Source organism: Diabrotica virgifera, chromosome 1, assembly GCF_917563875.1.
Source record: "Diabrotica virgifera virgifera chromosome 1, PGI_DIABVI_V3a".
NCBI classification, from domain to species: Eukaryota; Metazoa; Arthropoda; class Insecta; order Coleoptera; family Chrysomelidae; genus Diabrotica; species Diabrotica virgifera.
The window spans coordinates 251,131,588-251,156,034 of record NC_065443.1 but is presented as its reverse complement, the minus strand read 5'-3'; the positions used below and the strand labels follow the sequence as shown (position 1 = coordinate 251,156,034).

Genomic DNA, 24,447 nt, shown 5'->3' with positions numbered 1-24,447 from the left:
GAAGAATGCCAGAAAAGACATTATCGTTTTAACACACATAAAAAATTAAAGAATTAACTCACAACAATAGAAAAAGAAGACCGGGAATACTGAAAGATAAAAATGGGAAACTCGTGTTGAATACTAACGGGAAATTAAAGAGATGGACAGATGGAGAGTAGTTCAAAGAAAATAGAACAGAGCAGATGGAAGTAGAAGTAGAAGATGATAGGTTTTAAAGATATTAAGAGAGGAAATTAAAATGCCATCGGGAAAAATCAAAAATGATAAAGAAGTAGGTCCAGACCAAATCCCAGTAAAAAGCCCAAACTGCATAAATGATGAAACCTCAGACATTGCAGTAGACGTGTTTAACACCAAAACAAATGTTACTCTGCACCTTTCGTACTATCCCTAAAAATACAAACGCTAAAGATTGCAGTGAATACAGAAAAATATTATTAATAAGTCATGTTCTCAAATTATTCTCCAAAATAGTACATGGTCCTATAAATAAAAAACTGGAAGAAGGAATAGATGATAATCACTTTGGGTTCAGAAACAGACTAGTAACCAGGGAGGCGTTATTTGCTTTTAATGTGATAGCTCAAAGATGCATGGATATGAATGTGGATGTGCATGTTTGTTACGTTGATTTTGCAAAAGCATTTGACAAATTAGAACAAGAAAAATTAGTCCAAATTCAAAAGACACAAAAATATAGACAAAAGGGACTTACGAATAATAGTAAAACCTTTAGTGAAATCAAAGAGTACAAATTGAAATAAACAATGATCCCAGTTCAGAAATTCTTCTGTATTGGGGTCTGTACTGTCTTCTGAGTCTTCTAATACTCTGGAGAGATTAGGAAATGCCGAAAGGTCTTAATCTCGATGAAGGAAAAATCTGAATCTGCATCTTCCCGTGGTAGAGGACGGGCAACATCAATTTTGATGGATAGTGCAGATAGGGACCGAGTGATTGCCGGTATAAGCAATAATCCTCCACTTACCGACCAACGGCTTCGGGCGGACGAGTTGGTAGGTGATAGGGCACTATTTTGTCCTGAGGCTGAGAAACCGGCCCCAAAGGCGGAAGAATCAATGGTTTGGTCAACGGCATAAGAATATAGAAGGCAGCGAGAAACCACTATATTAAAGAACCCTATGGATATCTCTAGTACAATCATAATGGCCGTACAACTCAATACAAATTCGCTTACTGATCATGGACATCGGAGACCAAGATCCGGCAAGAGAGGTCATTCCCATGACCACAGGGCCTCCCAGGTCGTTAATATGCAAAATCCCTGTGAAATACCCAATAACACACCTTTAAGAAAAATCCACACGAATTGTCTGAAGAGGATATTCACTTGGAACGTTAGGACGATGGCTCAATAAGGAAAAATCCAATCCGCAATCAAAGAAATGAAACGCATCAAAAATAGAAATATTGGGCACAAGCGAAATGGGGTGGCCTGACTCAAGTCATTGTGATATAGAAGACTACAGAGTATACTATTCAGGATCAGAAAATGGTAGATATGAAAATGAAGTTGGAATTATCACACATAAGTGTGGAATTATCACACATAAGTTGGCTACACTTATCACACGATAAGTATAGCCAAACATGTTAACAACTTCATACCAGTGAACGATAGAATCCTCCTGTTACAAATAAATACGTCACCGGTGAACACAAACATCATATGGGCCATTCCACGAACATACGCCTGTTTTGGATTACTTCGACAACGAATATTTTACTATGAAACATAAGAAGTACGAAAGTAAATGGCGGTAATCATTATTCCAATAAGCAACAATGTAATTTGCAATTTACTTTCGTTCTTCTTATTTTGCACAGTAAAATATTCGTTGCCGAAGTAATCCAAAACAGGCGTATGTTTGTGGAATAGTACAAGTTCATGCACTCACAGCAGATCACAGTAATGAAGAAATTTCAGAATTCTACAAACAAATAAGCAACCTTATAAGAGATATACCGAGACACGAACTCATTATAGTCATGGGAGATTTCAATGCGAAAATAGATAACGGAAAAGAAAGGCAACATATTGGTTCACATGGATTAGGAGAGAGAAATCAACGTGGAGAAACAATGAGTATCTTTGCAGCTGAGCATGTCTTAATCGTGCTAAACACATTTTACAAACTACCACCTAGACGCCTGTATACGTGGAAAATCACATAGAGACAACGGAGAAGACGTTATTATAAGAAATCAAATAGACTATATATATATGCTTGTTAACAAAAGATATTGAAATAATTTCAACAGTGTTAAAACCTACCCAGGCGCTTATATTCAATTAGACCACAATCCTTTAGTGTTGTTCTGAAGCTATTTTCTTGTGGCATTTTTACAATTTTAACTATTTATAATGGGAAATAAGCCACAATATTATTAAAAAATGATTTAAAGTATTTTAATTTATTGATTTTTATTTATTGATCACAAACAGAAATCTTATCTATACGTAAACATACGATGGGAACAAATAAAGGTTCTTCTCAGAACCAACTGACTAGATATCTCGGACCGTGTATCCGAGTCTGTCACCTTAACATCGAGGGCATAAGCCAGGCAAAATGCCAAGTGTTGCAAAAAATCCTACACGATAACGACATTGACCTGGTTGCCATACAAGAGACTCATACTGAAGACAAAGTCCAGCTTGATTTAAGGGGAAAGATACCTGGCTACGATTTACTGGGAACCACCTATGATAAACATTACGGCGTCGCAACCTACATTCGCTGCAATATAGAAAATGGTTTCCTACTTTCTGCTTCCAATGAAAATAATATACATGAAGTAGTCACCAAGATTGGAGATATTACCGTAGTTAACATATACAAACCTCCAGCCACTACATGGAACCCAGAAGTGCTAAAGACTCATCCACATCCTACTATATACATCGGCGACTTCAACAGCCACCACGAAATGTGGAAGTACACCACGAATGATGAAAATGGGGAGGCACTAGTAGAATGGTCCGAAGAGCAAAACACATACCTAGTTTTTGATGCCAAAGACAGAGGAACATTTAAATCAGCTGCATGGAGAAAAGAATATAACCCAGACCTATGTTTTGTCTCAAAAGATACCAATGACAGACCACTAACAACTGCGAGAAGTGTCCTTGCAGACTTCCCACATACTCAACATCGTCCGGTGCTTATCACCATCGGAATATCAATTCCAATAATTAGATCATATCCTCGACCCAGGTGGAATCTTAGAAAAGCAAACTGGAAGAAATTCTCTGAACAACTAGACCGGACCTTGAGCTGGGTCCCTCCAACCAGCAAACATTATGAGAGGTTTGTGGGCGCAGTAATAAGCACTGCCAAGAAAACCATCCCTAGGGGGTATCGCAAAGAATATGTGCCTGGATGGACTGAAACATGTGAAGAATTATACACGAAGTTTCTCGAAAGTGGTGACCGAGAAATAGCCGATGAGCTTTTACACAACATCGATACAGCTAGACGCCAAAAATGGATAAAGAGTGTCGAAAACCTTGACTTCAAAAAATCAAGCCGGCAGGCATGGTCCTTGTTGCGGAAAATTGGAGGAGCTAACCAGCTGGAATCCAGAGAGTCTAAAATGTCTCCTAACAAGGTTGCCTCCCATATAGTATCTCTATCCAGAGCTCCACGAGATCGAACACATACTACCAACGTGAAAAGAGACTTAAGGGCATTAAAACAAATGAACAGAACGAACTCCGAATATTCAGCAAGAATACTTATTTCTGAAATCACACATGCGCTGAAAGAAATGAAATCAGGTAAAGCACCTGGGTTTGATGGTATCCATCCAGAGTTCTTGATACACAGTGGTGCATACACGAAACAGTGGCTTGCAATGTTCTTTAATGATATACTTCAGTCAGGTAACATTCCTTTCTCATAAGCGAACAAAGATAATTGCAATTCCGAAACCGGGCAAATCAAACGATAAGCCAGAAAACTACCGCCCCATAGCTCTACTCAGCATGGTATATAAACTATTAGAAAAGCTTCTCCTCAACAGAATTAGTCACAGGATACTAGAAAATGTCCCCATTGAACAAGCTGGCTTCCGCCCTCATCGAAGCTGTACGGACCAAGTGCTGTCATTAACAACTTTTATAGAAGCTAGTTTTCAAAAGAAACAAAAGACAGCAACAGTATTTATAGATCTAACAGCAGCATATGATACTGTTTGGAGACAGGGATTAATATATAAACTGGCCCGCATTATCCCCTGCAGAAAGATAATTAACCTCATTGACAACATGCTGACCAACAGAGCCTTCCAGGTTATAATGGGAAAGGAGACGAGTAGACAGATGAAACTTAACAATGGTCTTCCACAGGGTTCTGTCCTTGCCCCTTTACTTTTCAGCCTCTATATTGCTGACATACCTGAAACCGAATCTCGGAAGTTTGGATATGCTGACGACTGGACCCTTGCAACAAGCCACCAATCTTTAGAAACTACAGAAATCACTCTCACGAATGACTTATCCATCCTCAGCGAATACCTTAAGAAATGGAGACTACAGCCAAGTACTACAAAAACTGAAGTATCAGCTTTTCATCTAAACAACAAGTTGGCAAACAGAGAATTGCGAGTGTATTTTAATAACAAGCTGTTAAAACACAATAAATACCCGAAATACCTTGGGGTTACTCTAGACAGAACGCTCACATTCAGAGAACACCTGACGAAAACAGCAGCAAAATTGAAAACACGCAACAATATAATACAGAAACTCTGCGGCACTACATGGGGGTCCACAGCATCAACATTAAGATCCTCTGCTCTTGGCCTGATATATCCGGTGGCAGAATACTGTGCTCCAGTGTGGCTAAATAGCAGGCATACCCACCTGGTCGACACCCAACTAAACCGTACTATGCGTATGATAACAGGCACAATTAAGCCCACCCCTACAATGTGGCTACCTACCCTTAGTAATATAGCACCACCCAACCTACGCCGCGAACATGCATTGGTTAAAGAATATAACAAAATAATGGACAGTCGCCAGCTTCTAGTCCACAACGACATCCCCGATATTCTTGGAAACCGTCTCCGATCCAGGTTACCCCCTCTACAATCTGCTCAAGCGCTGCAGCAATCCAACTTTGACTTAAATACCCGATGGAGAGAAGATTGGGAAAGTAGGACAGATCCGCATTACCATAGTCTACCGGACATCATAGGGAAACCTGGCGAATTTGAACGTCCCCGTAAGATTTGGGCAGCCCTTAATCGAATTCGAACAAACTGTGGAAGATGCGCCGACTCCCTCCAGAGATGGGGTAAACTCCCCTCGCCTTCTTGTGACTGCGGCGCTGCAAGACAGACGATCAGTCACATTGTTCAGGACTGCCCACGCAGAGCATACACAGGCGACCCTATAGACTTTGTAATGGCAACCGAAGGGTCAATCGAATATATAAAAAAATTGGACATCTGTTTGTGATGCGTTGTATAATGCATAAATCTAACTATATTCTGTGATATACTTAAGCCATACGCTAAATAAATAAATAAAGTATTTTGTATTTTGACAACGGCACCCGATTTGGACGTCGAAACGTTAATAAAAATCATTTTTTAATAATATTGTGGCTTATCTCCCATTATAAATAGTTAAAATCCTTTAGTGGGCGTGTCTAGAACCAATTTAAAGAAAATACGCGGAAAAACTATAAAAAACATGACATAAGAAAACTGAAATGTAAAAGAAATAGTCAGCAAAACATTAAATAGAAAATTCAAAGAAATCTATAATACAACGGAAAGAACAGAAGATAAGATAGAATCCCTTAATAAAAAGATAGACGACATTAAATACAGTTTTATGAAAATCAAAGAAGGTAAAAGTAAAACATGGATGACGACAGAGATTCTGCAACTAATGGAAGAAAGAAGGAAAAAAGAACGAAAACTCAATATATAAAACATTATAGCGAGAGATACAGAGAAAGATAAGAGAAGCCAAACAGAAAGAACTGGAAAAAAATGCTAAGAAATCGAAATTCTCCAAAATACGACAACTTTAACGTACATAAGAAGGTAAGAGAAATTACAGGCAAATGTAAAAACAGAAGAATAAGTAAACTTGTTAATGACAATGGAGAGATAATCGTGGACAAAGAAAGTATCAATAATACCTGGAAAAATTACATACGAAATTTACTTTTTGATGAGAGGGAGAACCAGTGCCCAATACCTACGGAAATAGGACCACCTATACTAGTGGTAGAAATAAGAGCAGCCATAATATCACTAAAAGAATGGAGAGCTCCAGGATCAGATGGAGTACAATCTGAATTTCTTAAACTTCTTGATGATGAACCTTTAAGAATACTATGTAAAATCTTCAATAAAATCTATGACACAGGCAATATCCCAAAAGGTTGGCTAGTTTCAGAATTTATTACTTTACCAAAGAAACATGGAGCAAAAAAGTGCGGAGAATAAAGGCTAATAAGTCTAATGACCATACATTAAAACGTTTTCTTAAAATTATACATAGTAGAATATACAAGCTATGCGAAGAGAGAATACAAGACACACAGTTTGGATTCATGAAAGGCAAAGGTACAAGAGATGCACTATTTAGTCTACAGGTATTATTTCAAAGATGCAGAGATATGACTTGCGATATTTACACTTGCGTTGTGGGCTACCAAAAGCATTTGATACAGTTCAACACCAAAAAATGATGGCTGTTCTAACAAAAACTCAAATGGATGATAAAGACAGGCGTATTTATAAAGGAACCAATCAGCCACAATAAGAACGAATCTTGGAGGTGAATTAACGGAAGCGATCCAGATTCTACGAGGCGTTAGACAAGGTTGTATACTTTCACCTATATTATTTAACCTACACTCAGAGGAAATATTTAGTGAAGCCGTGGAAAATTGCGAACATGGAATACTTCTAAATGGAGAACGCCTCAACAACATCCGCTATGCAGACGACACCGTTATTCTTGCAGGCAGTTTGAACAGTTCACAGCAACTAATAAACAAAATAAATGAAGAAAGTGAAAGATTTGGACTTCAAGTAAATATATCAAAAACTAAATTTATGATCATCAGAAAAAATAAAATTAGAGACGCCCAACTACTTATCAATAATACAGCAGTGGACAGAGTAAAACAGTATACCTATCTTGGAACAATAGTAAACGAACAATGGGATCACTTACAAGAAATAAAATGTAGAATAGAGAAGGTAGGAGTGCATTTAATAACATGGCCAAACTCTTTAAAAGCAACAACCTTAATCTGGAGATAAAAGTAAGTCTCCTACGATGTTATATCTTCTTGATATTGTATTACGGAGTTGAATCCTGGACACTTACTGAAGCAATGGGAAAAAACTTGAAGCCTTCGAGATGTGGCAATACAGGCGACTCCTAAGGATATCCTGGACGGACAAAATAACCAACGAGACCGTATTACGAAGAGTGGGGAAAGGAAGATAGGTGATGTATATCATTAAAAGGAGAAAGTTAGAATATCTCGGGCACATAATGAGAAACGCCACTAAATACAGATTACTGAAGGTAATCCTTCAAGGTAAAGTATTCGGAAAGCGAGGAATTGGGAGAATAAGAATATCATGATTAAAGAACCTGAGGAAATGGTTCTCTACAACAACAACTAATCTATTTAAAGCATCAGTTAATAAAATAATTATAGCCAGAATGATCGCCAATATTCGAAACGAATACGCACTTGAAGAAGAAGAAGTACAGAAATTCAAATCAGGAGATGAGTTAGGCAGGGATGTATTCCAATTAATATTAAACAAAACAAACAGTTTCCGTGAATAATATAGGCCAATAATGACTACTAAATAGACCCAATACATGATAATAACTACTTAGAAAACAAATACACAAACAAACATAAATTTGGGAAATATACCTACAGAAAGGGTTGATAAACACAAATAATTAGCAAACTGGATTTCAGACTATAATAATCAAACAACAAAAATAAGGGACAGTATAGAAAGAGCAAGAAATGCGTTTGTAAAAATGAAAGCACTTCTCTGCAATAAAGACAATAGGTTAGATCAGGGGTTCCCAACCGGTGGTACGCGTACCACTGGTGGTACGCCGGAAGATTTCAGGTGGTACGCGTCGCATGGGCGAAACAAGCGATTACGCTGGGCCTCCATCCCCATCTGTGGAAGAGCCAGTGCGGTCTGTCGGGTCGGGTGCTGATCGTTGTCCTCCTCTGCCATGTCACTCTTATTTTTCCGCTCAGCTGTCGCCAGTTTTCATCCAGGTATGTGAGCGTTTACATCTTGTGCTAAGCATCCCTAACTGTTGTGTGTAATTTGTTTTGCTTACATATTAAACTATGAAGAGGTTTTTGGTGCACTCTGGGACTTCAAAGGATAGTGTTAAAAAACCTTAAACACAGGCCAATCGGAGGTACCACGGAAGCTACTTACAGTACGGTTTTATAGTGAAATCTGGCATAGAAAATAGTGACAATTCTATTCAACAATGTGTTGCTTGTTTCGAAAGATTATTCCAAACGTGACTGGATCAGAAATCCTTTTGCAGGAGCCTCACCAAATGAGTTGGAATTACAGGAAACATTTATCGATCTAACAGAAGACAGTTTTTTGAACGACATTAAAGAGAAATCCGTAATTGACTTCTGGATCGGGGTAAATCCGAGTATCCAATGCTCTTCTAGCAAGCTATGCTGTTGTTGATTTTTTTTGGCATACCACCAAACACCGGGGGGCATGGAATGGATCTTTCTTCCATTCTATGCTCCCCACCCCCCAGTGTTTGGTGGTACGCCAAAATCTTCAAAATATTTCAGATGGTACGCAGTTGCGTAAAGGTTGGGAACCCCTGCGTTAGATGATATGCTACGTGTTTTCGATACTACAATATGGACGCGAAAGTTGGATATTGATGGATATTGAAGCAAGAACACATAAACAAGCTAAAGTCATCTGAAATGTGGTGTTACAAACATGTTAAAGGATAATTAGAATAGCATGGACACAGAAGAAAACGAACACGAAAGTATTGCAAAAAATAGGCAGAATACGAAATCTGGGACAGGTAATGAGGGGACAGACCGACTAAGACTCATAATACAGGGAAAGATAAGAGGAAGAATGAGTATAGGAAGAAGGATAGTGCCACGGTTGACGAATGTAAGGAACTGGTTTAAATGCAGTTCCATAGAACTCTTCAGAGCAGCAGTAGATAGAGTAAAGATAGTGATGATGATATCCAACCTCCGCTTGCAAGACGGCACTTAAAGAAGAAAAATAAGCTTTGATACCTTTGAGCTTCTCTATACAGGGTGTCCCAGACTAATTTATCCAGGTTATATCTCTTAAACGAATAGAGATTTTCGAATGGGACAAAAAATAATCTATTCCATTTGTAATACACTTTAATATGGCGTAGAGAAAATCATCCCCTAAATATCCATCCCTTAATTACAACCGCCAACTTGAATTTTTTTAATAGCACTCTGTATATTTTTTTATAGTTTTGGATGTGGTCTTCTATCGTCTATTCAACAGATTTTTTAAAAGTAAAATCGGTTCGTAAGTAATCAAAAAAATATCAGCTAATTTTGGTTAATTTTGTGTCCCAGACTAATTTATCCAGGCTATATTTCTTAAACAAATAGAGATTTTCAAATGGAACAAAAACTTATCTATTCCATGTAATACACTTTAATATGGGGTAGAAAAATTTCATCCCCTAAATATTCATCTCTTAATTACAGGGTGCTTTTAAAAAAATTAAAGTTAGGGGTTAAAAACTATAAAAAAATGTACAGTGTGCTATTACAAAAATTAAAGTTAGGGGTTGCAACTAGGGGATGATTTTTCCACGCCATATTGAAGAGTATTACAAATGGAATAGATCAGTTTTTGTCCCATTCGAAAATCTCTATTTGTTTAAGAGATATATCCTGGATAAATTAGTCTGGTATCCTGTATTGGCAACAACAAAAAAATGTTTTTAACATGCCTATTTTTTTTTATTCAACTTTGTATTTTACTGGAGATAATTGTTGCTATTTATCCCATTATGATCGCAAAAACCACACAGCGTTTGTACGAATATTTTAGTTACGAGCATCAGTGGATCCTTGAACGCCCAGATTGTGATGGGTCATACCGTCGAAAATTAGTGTCGAATCAAATTGTTTATATTGTTGTTATGTTAACCAGTGTTATAGTGGTCTGAATATTAATTAAATAACAAGGTACTTTTTATATAATAGATATTAAATATCGGGTTAGATGTAGGGATTGCTTATAGCCAAATAAACTACGGTTTTGGAGTGTAATTTTCAGTAATAATTGCATGAGAGCTCTAAAATGATCGATTTTTTCCAGAGTGACACTTTGACAGTTTTAATTTCACGACCCGAAGGGGTGTGAAATTATGTCAAATTGGCACGAAGGCAACAAGTCGATAATAATTTTAGAGCTCGAGGGTAATTCGCTGAGATTATTTCATGAATAAAACTGTCTTTTTAAACAATTTTAACTAATATTATATTGATATCTTCACCTGAATATTTGCTAAACGTTTCTTGGTGTTCTCTGTGACAAGTTGTAAAACATTAATTGTCATTAATGTCATTGAATGTTCATTTTTGCATAGTAACGAAGGACATCTGACGTAATGCTTGACGGCGGGATATTATCAAAAACTATCACTTTAATTTTCATTTCTGTAGCTTTCTGTTGGTCAGAATCTCCTATGAATGAAAAAATAATCAGGGTAAACTCCGAATTGGATGAAAATTTGGTTATAGGTTTTACTTACTCTCCAGTTCAAAGTTGAACTGGTACAGTAACCCTTTCTCGGGGTGAGAAAACGCGCGTTTAAGCTCATGAAAAATACGTTCTTATTCGTCAAATTCCAAATCCAATATTTCAACGTGAAATGACCGAACCATGAAGCAATTTTCGGATTGAAATTTTTTAATGTGTTTAAAAAAAGCTTTATTTTTGTTTTATATAAAAGTCTCTAACATTAAAACTAAGCGGGTTGCGCTCAAAATAAAGATGGCCTTTTTTTTGGTGAAAAAAAATTGTGAAAATCTCCCCCTATTTAGCACCCTAAATAAAATTAATCGTTACCTCTTTACCATTTACTTTATATTTGTATTGTTTATACGATCTGTAAGTTTGACTGGTTATAAGTGCTTATTTTTGAAAAAAATTGGTATCTATTACATTAAAATTTTTTTTCTAAAATATTGGAAATATTCCCATTTTTCAAAATAACTTAAAAAGTATTAATGATACGAAAATTCTCATGGAGTAAAAAATTGTAGGTTTTGCTTTTAAAAATATGCTAGTTTCATTTTGTTTTTCTATAAGACAAAAAATGGTTAAGATATGGCTGTTCATATTTTGCATACACTCGTGATTAATAACTCGTTCAGGCCCTTTAAACTATAATACCATTTTAGAAATTAATAAGCCCTTTAAACCGGTGAAATAGTGTAAACAGATTCGTGCAAATATTATAAGAATTGTGTATTTAATGATAGCAGCATATAATTTGGACTACATAATATACTACACGCATAAAAGTTCAAAATTAGATATGAGGCCATCTCCGATTTTACATTTTAAAAAAATGGAGGGCATTCAAAATGGCGACGATACATATGTGACTAATAGCACGATAACTTTTGATCGAAAAGTACGACTTCAACCAAATTTGGTATATACACTCACCGGCAGAGAAAACGGGCACCCCAAAAAATGGGTCATTTTTAATGTCTTGTATTTCCTAAACCTGATGTCCGATTTAAGTAATTTTTTAATATGGTATAGCCTTATTCCTTATTAATATCGCTGTAATAATATTATTGCTAGACAGGTACATTGTCATTGTATACAGGGTGTACGAATCAAACTGTGTTTTTTCTCAAACTTTGGAACAACCTGTGGAATGTTCTAGCTTTTAAAAAATACTAAAATTAAAACCCAACTATAGCCACAGATTATCTTAACATTCTGTTTTTTTTATTCATTTGCTTGTGTTGGATAATAAAAAAGTTAGGCACTTTAACAACTACCCCTGTTTTTCGTCAATACAGGGTGTTTTTCAATAAGTACGGCAAGCTTTAAGGGGTAATTATGCATGATAAAATAATGACAGTTTGCTTTATAAACTTATGCCCGCAAATACTTTGTTTCTGAGATAGCGGGTGTTGAAATTATTCTTACAAACTGACGATTTATTGATTGCTCTAAAACGGTTTCTGATATGCAAATGAAATTTGGTAGATTTTAAGAGCTAGTTATTGCGCATTTTCTGGCATACAATTGAGAATTTTATATTCACCATTGGCGTGCATACGGGATATATCTAAAATATTTATACCCGTATGCACGCCAATGGTGAATATAAAATTCTTAATTGTATGCCAAAAAATGCGCGATAACTACCTCTTAAAATCTACCACATTTCATTTGCATATCACAAACCGTTTTAGGGAAATAAATAAATCGTCAGTTTGTAAGAACAATTTCAACACCCCCTATCTCGGAAACGAAGCATTTGCGGGCATACGTTTATAAAGCAAACTGTCATTATTTTATCATGCATAATTACCCCTTAAAGTTTGCCGTACTTATTTAAAAACACCCTGTATTAACGAAAAACAGGGGTAGTTGTTAAAGTGCTTAACTTTTTTATTATCCAACATAAGCGAATGAATCAAAAAACAGAATGTTAAGAAAACCTGAGGCTATAGTTTGGTTATAATTTTAGTATTTTGTAAAAGCTAGAGCATTCCACAGGGTGTTCCAAAGTTTGAGAAAAAAACAAAGTTTGATTCGTACACCCTGTATACAATGACAGTGCACCTGTCTAGCAACAGTATTATTACAGAGATATTGATAAAGAATAAGGCTATAACATATTAAAAAAATTACTTAAATCGGACATCAGGTTTAGGAAATACAAGACATTAAAAATGACCCATTTTTTGGCGTGCCCGTTTTCTCTGCCGGTGAGTGTATGTTCTTTTTTTGGTGTGTCAGATCAAGATCTTGAACCGGAAGAATCGGTTTACCAGAAGTTGTGTTTTTTTGATTTTTTATGTAAAAATATGTTGTTTTTTTTTCAATTCTTTCACCCTGTATATATCAATTTTTCAAAAAGGTAATACCGGCGTTGAAAAGGGCATAAAAATAGTTTTTAGGAAATATTTTAAACTTTTTAGTTAAATTAATTACCATTTAATAAATGCATAACTTATCACATGTATCTACATATATGTTTGGCAGATTCGTGCAAATGTTGTTCTGAAGCTATTTCCTTGTGGCTTTTTTATGATTAACTATTTAGATCGGAAATAAGCCGCAATTAAATTGATAAAATTATTAGAAGATTTTTTTTTACTTAGCAACAACATTTTTGTTCATTTTAGTAGTATTTTGTATTTTGACAACGACACCCGATTTGGGCGTCGAAAAGTCAATACTAATAATAATTTATTCAGCAATAACAGGTACAATCTTTTTAGATATTTACATATAAAGTGAATAAATCACGAAGGTCTCCGAGAGGTGTGGATACACCTTTTTCGGTAAATAGGATATAAAATAATAAATAATAACATACTAACGTAAATAACATAAATAACATAAATAGCAACATAATACAATATAATATAATACAATAAAGAGATAGGTACGTTTTTTTTGTAAATACACAGTTATGTTTTAGTAATTATGATACGTAGAATAAATAATATAATGGAAACAATAAATAAATACTTAGTTTAACAATAAAGCACGAATAATTAATTTTTTTTAAAACAATTATGTATGGCTCAATTAGTTAGTAATATTTTTTAAGAATGGTGTATATACGCATGTTTTATTAAATATGATAAAAATAATAAGCAAAATAAATCAGTTTAAAACAATATAAAATTTGAAATATAGATATAAAAATTGGTAGTGACTCTAGAGTTTCATTTATTTATTTTTTTGTTTTTTAATGTATGTAAATTTAAGCTACTATAATGATGTCACAAAAATTTCTTAGGAACATTCCTAGTATTTTTGATATCACTGGGGATATGATTATATATTTTTGGGGCTAGAAATAGAAAACTTCTTTGGCAGAAGGACTTTGTCATTTTCGGAATCATATAGAGGTGTTTGCCTCTTGTATCATGCTCATGTGATGGTAAATTGTTGTCTGTTTTCATGGTGTGATATTTTAAAGACACACAAAGAAAGTATAATTGTTTCAAGTCAAATATATTACTATCCTAATATAATCTATCTGTAGAGTAGGTGTATCGTTTAGACATAATAATTTTCAGAAATCTTCTTTGTATGATTTCCAGTGGGAGAATGTGTGTTTTCAGGGCGCTTCCCCAAGCCAGTATACCATAACGGAGATTACTTTCTACTAGTCCGTAATATAGTGTGCGAAGGTATATATTAGGTATGTGTTTTTTAAGATGTTTAAACTTATACAGGATAAACTGTAGCTTTTTAATGATATATTTAATGTGAAAGTCCCATTTTAGATGTGTATCTATAAATCTCCTAGATATTTAACATTTGTTACGGGTTTAATATAAACATTTTGTTTATTATGTGATATTTGAAGGGGTTTGAAAAGATCAGTAGTCAAGTTAGAGTTAAATATTGGTAGATAAACAGTTTTCTTAAAATTGATTGTTAGTATTTTGTAGTCAAACCATTATTTTATTAGTTGTAGATCATATTCTGCTTTTGTTTTTAATTCATGCCAATTCTCAGCATCATAAATAATAGCAGTATCAGCAGCAAACCCAATTATATGCCCTGTACTCTGTAATGAAAATAATCCATTTATATATAGATTAAACAGGACAGGACCTAATACTGTTCCCTGTGGCACTCCATATGTTATACCTCTTTGTCCGCTTATTACTTCGGAGACCCTTGCTACCTGTTGTCTCTCAGAGAGGTAACTTCTAAATAATTGTAAACAGTTGTCTCTTATACCAATTTTCTCTAAGGATTGTAAGAGGTTATTGTGACTAACAGTGTCAAAAGCTTTGGCCAAATCAAGAAATACGCATAAGCAAACTTTATTTTTGTTAAGTGCTTCATATGCTTTGGATGTTAAATTCAAAATGGCATCTTGGGTGGAAGTATTTTGCTTAAAACCAAATTGGTGAGGGGAAATTAAATTATATTTTTTGATATATGCTGTAAGCCTATTTTTCGATAATAATTCAAATATTTTAGAAATATGCGGAATAAGAGATATAGGTCGATAGTTTGCAGCAAGAGTTTTGTCTTCATTTTTGTATATTGGTATGACTACTGTTGTTTTGAAGGCTTTAGGCCATATTCCTTTTTCTATACATATATTGATAATATGAACCAATGGCTCGAGTATGTATGGCGAAATTGTTTTCAAACATTCTGCATTAATGTCGTCAATACCAGTTGCCTTTTTAGCCCGGCCGCACATCAAAGAAACATGAAACGTAAATTACGTTTCATGGAAATAAACCACTGCTAAACAAATATATATCCGGCCATTTATGAGACTCTCCGAAAATAAAAATGTGTCATGAGCATGAATCACACTCGTTTCATTAGTAGGCGGACTTTGAGATGTTTTTAGCAGTGTTTTCTTTTCATGAAACATGTTTTTCGTTTCATGTTTCATGTTTTTCGTTTCATGTTTCTTTGGTGTGCGGCTTGGCTAACACTTCAGTTCATTTATTATTGTTTCTATTTCAAATGTATTTGTAGGTAATAAAATCATTGAGTTTGTTAGGACAGTATATTTATATACTTGGCGGGGATTAGGTCTAATTTTTTCAGCCAAACTTTTGCCCATCTCTGAAAATGTCTTATTAAATTCATTTGCAATATCAGAGGGCTCAGTCAACATATCTCCCATTTGGTTTTTAAGACTCTCAATAGGTACTTTTCCTTTTTTTGTCCACTTAAATCTTGCACTACATTCCATAATTCTTTATTGTTATTTGAACTTTCTAGGATCTTATTTTTATAAAAATTCCGTTTCGTTTTATCGATAAGTGAATGCAGTTTATTTCTATATGTTTTATATTTTTGTAATAAATCGTGATCATTTGGATGAAGCCTTGTTATTCGATATAGTCTGTCTTTTTCACTAGTGGATTTTACTAGAGCTTGTGTAATCCATGGTGTAATTTTTGTGTTTTTTCTATTTCTTGTTTTATAATAGGTACATTTGGCAATATTTTGTTGTATAATTGTTATTAATTGATCTGTTGCTAAATCTGGATTGTTGTATTTCAGAATACAGTCCCATGTTTGTTTAGATATATCATCCACAAGTTTCTTGTAGTTGATGCCTTTAGTATAATATTGGTTTTTCTTTTTATTAATTTTTTTACTGAAGACTATTTGTAACGCTATTGCAAAGTGATCTGTTATATCAGTTTCTATTACTAGAGGAATAATATTATCTAAACCATTAATTTTTGATTTTATAAATATATGATCTAAGCAAGTTTTTATTCGAGTTGGGTTATTTATGGTGGATATAAATCCGTACTCGTTTAGGGTACTTATATATTCTATGGTATCATTATTTAAATCTAATAGATCAATATTGACCTCGACACCGTAAGGTACAAGAGGACGGCTTAAGTAAGTAAGTAAGATCAATATTGATATCTCCAACAAAAAGGCAGTAACTTTCAGAGTTAATAGTATTATTGTGTAAGAAATGTTGTAAATTCTTAATAAATTCAGAAATACTCGGGTTATAATTTTCCTTAGACGGTGATCTATAAAAAGCAAGAACCATAATTGTATTGCTATTATCAATAATTAATTTTATTTTTAAAATGTTTGTTGGTGCTAGTTTTACGATATCATATTTGAAAGAATATTTGCAATTTATGTAAGCCACGACTCCGTCATTTTGATTTAAGTCCCCTTTATTATATATTACGTTATACCCTGGTATGTTAAATAAATTAATATCATTAATTTTCCATATTTCAGTTAAAACAATAACATCAAAATTTGTAGTAACATAATTTAAAAGTAGCCTAAATTCATCTAAATATTTGGATATGCTTCTAATATTATTGTGAAGTATGCTAAAGTTGGTGTTAAATTGGTTTATCTTTAGAATATCATCACATTAACAAAAATTTTTTTATAGTTATGTTTCGACACTTGGCAAATCAAAATCTCTTATATATTGATCCATGATAAAGAAGAGAAAAAAAATAGATCAATATATTTTTCAACAATGATTTAGTTGGAGTAACAAAATAACAAAGTTAAAATTAACTGTTAACGATTTAAGTTTTAGTGTGTAAATATTAAATATAAATTAAAAAAGAAGCAAGCTTTAAATATTAAGATATTAATAAAATTATTTTTTCAATTTAATTGTAGCTTATTTCCCTTCTAAATAGTTAATTATTCGAGCAAATATTATTATGTGTATTTAATGGTAGAAGCATACAATTTGGAACACATATACTATACATACAAAAGTTTAAATTTAGATATAAGGCCATCTCAGATTTTGTCTTTAGGGGGTCATCACATAGGAACATGTGAAAATACGTTATGTAGTTATTAAATAGTAATTAAGATAACTAAAAGTTCAAAATATTTCCTAAAAAATAATTTTACACTCTTTTCAATGGCGGTATTAACTTTTTGAAAAATTAATACATACAGGGTGAAAGAAATGAAAAAAAAACAACATTTTTTACATAAAAATACAGTAAAAACATAACTTTTGGTAAACCGATTGTTCCAGTTCAAGACCCCCATCTTACTCATCAAAAAAAGAACCTTGATGCCAAATTTGGCTGAAATCGGACTTTTCGTTCAAAAGTTATCGTGCTATTAGCCACATATGTATTGTCACCAATTTGATTGCCCGCCATTTTTGTAAAAGGCAAAACCTGAGATGGCCTTATATTAAAATTTGAACCTTTATATGTGTAGTATATGTGGTCCAAATTATATTCTTCTCTCATTAAATGCACAATAATTATTATATTTGCACGAATCTTCCACACATAGGTACATGTGAAGATGCGTTACGCATTTATTAAATGGTAATTATTAACATAACTAAAAAGTTAAAAATACTTCCTAAAAAATATTTTTACGCTATTTTTAATGGCAGTATTAACTTTTTGAAAAATTAATATATACAGAGTGAAAGAATTTAAAAAAAAACACCAACATATATTTACATAAAAACCAGGAACAACACAACTTTTGGTAAACCGATTCTTCCGGTTCAAGACCTTGATCTTATACATAAAAAAAGGAACCTATATACCAAATTTGGTTGAAATTGGACGTCTCGTTCAAAAGTTATCGTGCTATTAGTCACATATGTATAGTCGCCATTTTGAATGCCCGCCATTTTTGTAAAAGGAAAAATCTGAGGTGGCCTCATATCTAAATTTGAACCTTTATATGTGTTGTATAATATGTGGACCCAATTATTTGATTCTATCATTAAATGCACAATTGCTTTTTTAAATACTTTAAAAAAGTCTTAATGGGTTTTTCTGGAAATGTGTTTCATTTTTTGGTTATTTCGCGTTGAAATATTCGATTTAGAATTTAACGAATAAGAACGTATTTCTCATGAGCTACAACTTTTGATGGGTGCTGCAACTTTTGATGGGTCGACTTCACATTTTTTTTATTTTTTTATATGCTACATATTTGCTAAGAATATTTTTTTCGATATTTGGCACACATATTCGTATAACATAGTAAAGCACGGCGGTACAGTGCCCAATTTGAGAAATATGTTAGTATGTGGAAATTACTCTATAATTGAATAAAATATTACAAAAACGGGTCTGTGCCGCCATTAAGAAGAATAAAAAAATACACTTTCTTCAAATAAACTTTTTTATCCCATGCCTAGATTTTGTGTCACATTGCAATTACTAAAAATCGATTATCTCTAATAAGAAATCGAACTTGACTGACTTGGCAACATTCAGCGCGCCTATGAGTATAATAATAATAACTATTGTTATTACAATAGTGTGCCTTCGTTTTTGATAGTATAGTGTCACTGTCGTACTGCCGACTCATTGGTGCCTCACTGTTGAAAGTTCGCAGAACTTTCGAAAAAAACATAAAAAACACGTAGCCTCATAAATATAATACACCTTAGAGAGTATACAAAGCTGTCTTGTACCTCGTTCAATAAAAATTGGCTTCGATACTCTATTGTTTTGTACTAATAATGGCTGTATCATTCCAGTAAAGTTTGACGATAAGTTTGATGACTTTGTCATCTAGCTAGATGCTCCGCACTCCACAAGGCGTACTTAATTTGGTATGATGGACGCGATCGAGTGCCTTTTCAAAATCAATGAAGCATATGTACCTATATCAGTTTTTTAACTTCTCAAGTTATTTTCTTAATTTCTTTCTTACTTTCAATCACATGGCCTGAAAAACGGGGATTATAGAACTATTGAACGAAAGGTGGAATTAGATAAAAATATAAAGTAGAAGGTAGGAAGAAAATCTCAAACAAAATGATGGACAGACCAAATGAAGATCTATCCCACATCTATCCCTACATAAAGCCGTCTATACTCCGTCTAATATACTTACCGTTGCACGTCATCCGCGTCATAGACCGTGAAGTCACATGATACCAACACGAAATATTTAGGCGGTAGATATGTTCCTTTTTAGAATCATTTTGCCGAGTACACTGGAATTACAGCCACTAGACATATTTTATTATATACGCGTAGAAATAATATTATTGGAAGATTTCTATTAATTTTAACTTATAGAAATACACCATAATAAGTTGCATTTAATTTGTATAAATGGATTATAAAGCGTTTTTATGAAGTAAATTTGTTCCGAACACACTGCAACTGTAATTTAACGAAGGTGGCATTTTGACAAATTGGTAACATTTATTTGACAGTTGCTGTGATGACACTTCATATTTGTTTTTATTCTTTACTATAAGTATTTGTTTTATTATATTTACTGTTTTTATTATTTAGTTTAACGTATAATTATAACTTAATTCTTGCTTTTTCTTTCTAAAGTTTTTATTTATTTACATTGAATATTAATTTGTTTTGTTGTATAATTCACTTCCGCAAAAATTATGTGATATATTTAATTTAAAATGGATTCAAGAATTTTTTGTAATTGGGCAACAATGTCAACTTAGATTTCCGACCTAGATAATGACGTGCAACGATAAGTATATTAGACGGACTGTATCTGGCACAGAATCGCAGCCAATAGGGCTTTTCATCGATTGTCATTTGTTTCGAGCTTCGGTCATATGTTGAATAATCTGTGTATAATATTAATATACACGGATTATACGACATATGACAGAAGCTCGAAACAAATGACTGTGAGTGAAAAGCCCTATACGCTCTGAGCTTCGCTGGTGTCGCTCCTAGCAGATTACTTATGCAACTTTTACCGGTAATTTTTAACTTTATTATTTAATTGTTATCGCTTAATATTTACAACGCAAAAAAGTAATTAAACTGTAATCGATTTTTTTAAGATTTTGCTAATCATTTTAACGTTCTATTAATGAAATATTAATTTCTTACTTCGGATACTTTCACAATTATCGTGTAGATGGCGCTTAAATTAATTAATAATTATATATTACGAAATATGAAAAAAAACTTAAATTCAGTACATATTTAAAACGTAAGTATATTTAAGGTAAAAATATACACCACAGCTTTGACCAACTAATATTATTTCCTATTAATGTTTTTTATTTCAATGTTTTAAATTAATCACTTTGACATTTATGTCTTTCCAGTGAAAGCTTACAGACTAGTCACTAGTGGCACTCGCGAATTTTTAAATATCCCCTCTACCTACGAGCTCATAGCGTATAGAGACAGCAAGCTATCAATATTTAGTGTGTAACCACAGTGGTCTAACTCTGACAAAGGTTTAAGGAATTAGGAGGAGTTTTCACATGCGTAAATTCTTCTGATTTTGGCAGGTTAATATATAAGTATGTTAAAGAGAAAGTATCAATTTTCAAATATATTGTTTTTTTTTGTTTATTTATTTTAGTCATATTTAAAGAAAACAATGATGTTTCAATTAGTATTAGTCCTGGCGGCTTTGGCTGCATTATTCTATTATTTTGCTATAAAACCCTTGAGTTACTGGAAAGAAAGAGGAATAAAACAGACGAAACCTGTATGGTTACTTGGCGATAGTTGGGGTACCTTCCTGAAGATGCATAGTTTAGTGGACTTTGTACAAAATGTCTATGACCAAGTTCCGGGTGTAAGGTAAGGTTTTTTTATGTTGTACTTTTTTCTTATGTGAATAATTAAAATGTCAAATTAGTAGATAAGTATTAACATCTCAAAAATTAAAGATTTGCTATAAATTATGCTTATAAATGCAAAACAAAAAGCCAAATAATCTACTAAATATCACTAAAAATTATTCTACGAGTTCCTGCCATTTCAAATTTCTTTTTTGCCTTTTAGACAAGGCGAAAACGGTGGGTTCGTTGGAAAAATATTCCCATGAGATTTTTTTGCATAATCGCATTCATGAGACATCCCAAAATAAGGTTCAAGAAGTCGCCCACGTGAAAAGTGGTCCATTTTTTTTAATAAATTTTTTTTAATAAAATTTCAGAAATCAATATTTTTGGCCAGTACAAATTTTTATTAGGTTTTTTGGACCATTCTGGAGAAAAAAGGTTTCTTTAAATTTTTCTCTAAAATTGATCGTTTTCGAGTTATAAACAATTTAAAATTGAAAAAAACATAAAATTGCGATTTTCATGGCTTAATAAATTGCTTAAAAGTTATTATTATGAAAGTCAGAAAGTGGCTAAATCAAAGTATAAAGCCCCCCTACAAGATCCTGAAGAAATTTTTGTTTTAATTTTATTGCTAAGCTGTTATTTTTAAGTAATAATAATGAGCGCCAGCACGTATTAGGCGGCCATCTATGGTGAGTGCGAGAGAGATGCCATTCCGGCAGTCCAATGGGGTATCTTACTCGCGCTCATATTTACAGCCGCGTCAATACGCTCTTACGGCTTATTGTTAATAATTAAAAATAACAGCTTACTAATAAATTAATGACAAATTTCTTCAGGATCATGTAGCTTTAAACTTTGAATTAGTCACTTTCTGACTTTCATAATAATAATTTTTAACCGAGTTATTAAGTCTTAAAAATGGCCATTTTTGCGTTTTTCAAATTTTAAATTGCTTATAACTCGAAAACCATCAACTTTAGAGAAATATTACAAGAGACCTTTTTTATCCAGAATGGTCTACAAAACCTAAAAAAATTTGTCCAGACCAAAAATAATAATTATTGCAATTTGGACCACTTTTCTCGTGGGCGACTTCTTGAACCTTAATCTGGGGTGTATTACAAATGTGATTATGCAAAAAAATCTCATGGGAATATTTTTTCCAACGAACCCGCCGTTTTCGCCTTTTCTATTTGTTGACCTCATGTACCAAGACGTAGGTAGGTACATGCAATTGAAATAAATCCGTATGTGAGTATTAAAAACAGTGTACTATGTCTTAAGAAAATTCAAAAAGAGGCAGATATAAATAACAAAAGACAATCGGGTAATTTTCCTGAAATCAGAAGGGATGAAAAAAAGAAAAAAGTGGTTAGCTGGAAGAGAAAAAGTGGATAGCTGGCAAGGCAAGCTTTTTTAAAATTCAGACCGCTCCTATGTAATCAAAACCTAAATTTCTAAATACGCTGCAGAATGGTCAATCTTGTTTTATGGTATGAAAACTTGGACATTGAAAAGAACATCAATCAATAAACTTGAAGCATTCAAAATATGGTCATTGAGAAGAATAATGTGCGTACCGTGACGGTGGGTGGATAGAATTCGAAACGATGACGTTGTTAACAGAGCCGGCGTGGAAAGAGAACTCTTTAGATTAATCAAGAAACGCAAGATTAGTTACTTTGGGCGCATACTAAGAGGACCAAAATATGAAATACCACAGTTAATCCTGGGATTCCAAGGGAAGATCGAAGGTAGGAGAACAACTATCCTGGTTAAGGAATATTAAGGAATGGACAGGAATACACAACACAGGCGAGCTGTGTCACGCCGCAAAGAACCGAACCTTAGTAATGACATAGTCGCCTTCGTACTTTGGTGTATGTCATGTTAAGAAGAAGAAGGTTAGCATACAATGGTTATATCTACTTTGATGGCCATCGGCGAAAAAAATTGAATAGGGTCGTTTCCTGTCCTTTGTACTATACGAAACGCAAAAGATATACAGGGTGTAACAAAAATACAGGTCTTAAATTAAATCACATATTCTGGGACCAAAAATAGTTCGAATGAACCTAACTTATCTTAGTACTAATATGCACATAAAAAAAGTTACAGCCCTTTGAAGTTACAAAATGAAAATCGATTTTTTCGAATATATCGAAAACTAGAGATTTTTTATTAAAAATGGACATGGGGCATTCTTATGGCAGGAACATCTTAAAACAGTATTATAGTGAAATTTATGCACCCCATAAATATTTTATGGGGGTTTTGTTCCCTTAAACCCCCCCCCCCCAAACTTTTGTGTACGTTCCAATGAAATTATTAATGTGGTACAATTAGTTAAATTCAATATTTTTAAAACTTTTTTGGCTCTTTTTTAATATTTTTACATAAAAATTTTATGGGGGTTTTGGTCCTTTAAACCCCCCAAATGTTTGTGTAAGTTCCAATTAAACTATAACTGCGATACCTTTAGTTAAACACAGTGTTTTTTTGCCTATATCGAGATGTGACTTCTTTTTTAATATGGTTCAAAATATACCTAAAAATGTAATTCATATTACTATTACTAGTCCATTCTTTCACGGTTTTTGCTCTAAATTTTAAAGAACCGCTTGGATTGACATGAAATTTGGTATACGTATAGCTTACATGTCAAAGAAAAAAAGTGATATTGTGCCGATGTGTGCTTTTGCCCTGGGGGTGAAAAAATATATGTCCAAAATAAGTCCGGAAATGGGTAAACTGACTAATTTTAAGTAACTTTTGTTCTATAGAGCTTTTTCGCCAAGTCAGCACTTTTCGAGTTATTTGCGAGTGAATATGTTCATTTTTCAACAAAATAACCACATTTTTAGACGGTTTTTCGCAAATAACTCAAAAAGTAAGTATTTTGTCGAAAAAAACGTTCTTCGCAAAAATATAGCTTATAAAAAAGTAAAAAAATGGTGTACGCGTTAGGTCTCTAGATCTCGTAAAACCGGAGTTATAGCCAATGAAAAATAGATTCATATTCACCAAATTTCAATTAGAATATTTCGACGTGAATTATCCAAAAAATTACGCACTTT

At 33.4% G+C, this 24,447-nt stretch overlaps 1 protein-coding gene across 2 annotated transcripts in view; it reads left to right on the top strand.

Moving 5' to 3' along the window:
• The first annotated feature begins 10,134 nt into the window (after nt 1-10,134).
• Nucleotides 10,135-24,447, top strand: part of LOC126879077 (cytochrome P450 9e2-like) — a 59,279-nt gene continuing 44,966 nt past the window's right edge. The window contains exons 1-2 of one of the 2 annotated variants that reach the window (XM_050641991.1): nt 10,135-10,289; nt 21,157-21,380. In XM_050641991.1, the coding sequence (XP_050497948.1) occupies nt 21,175-21,380 (206 nt within the window). In that variant the 5' untranslated portion in view covers nt 10,135-10,289; nt 21,157-21,174. The remainder of the gene's footprint in view (nt 10,290-21,156; nt 21,381-24,447) is intronic. The other variant, XM_050641992.1, reaches the window with a different exon arrangement.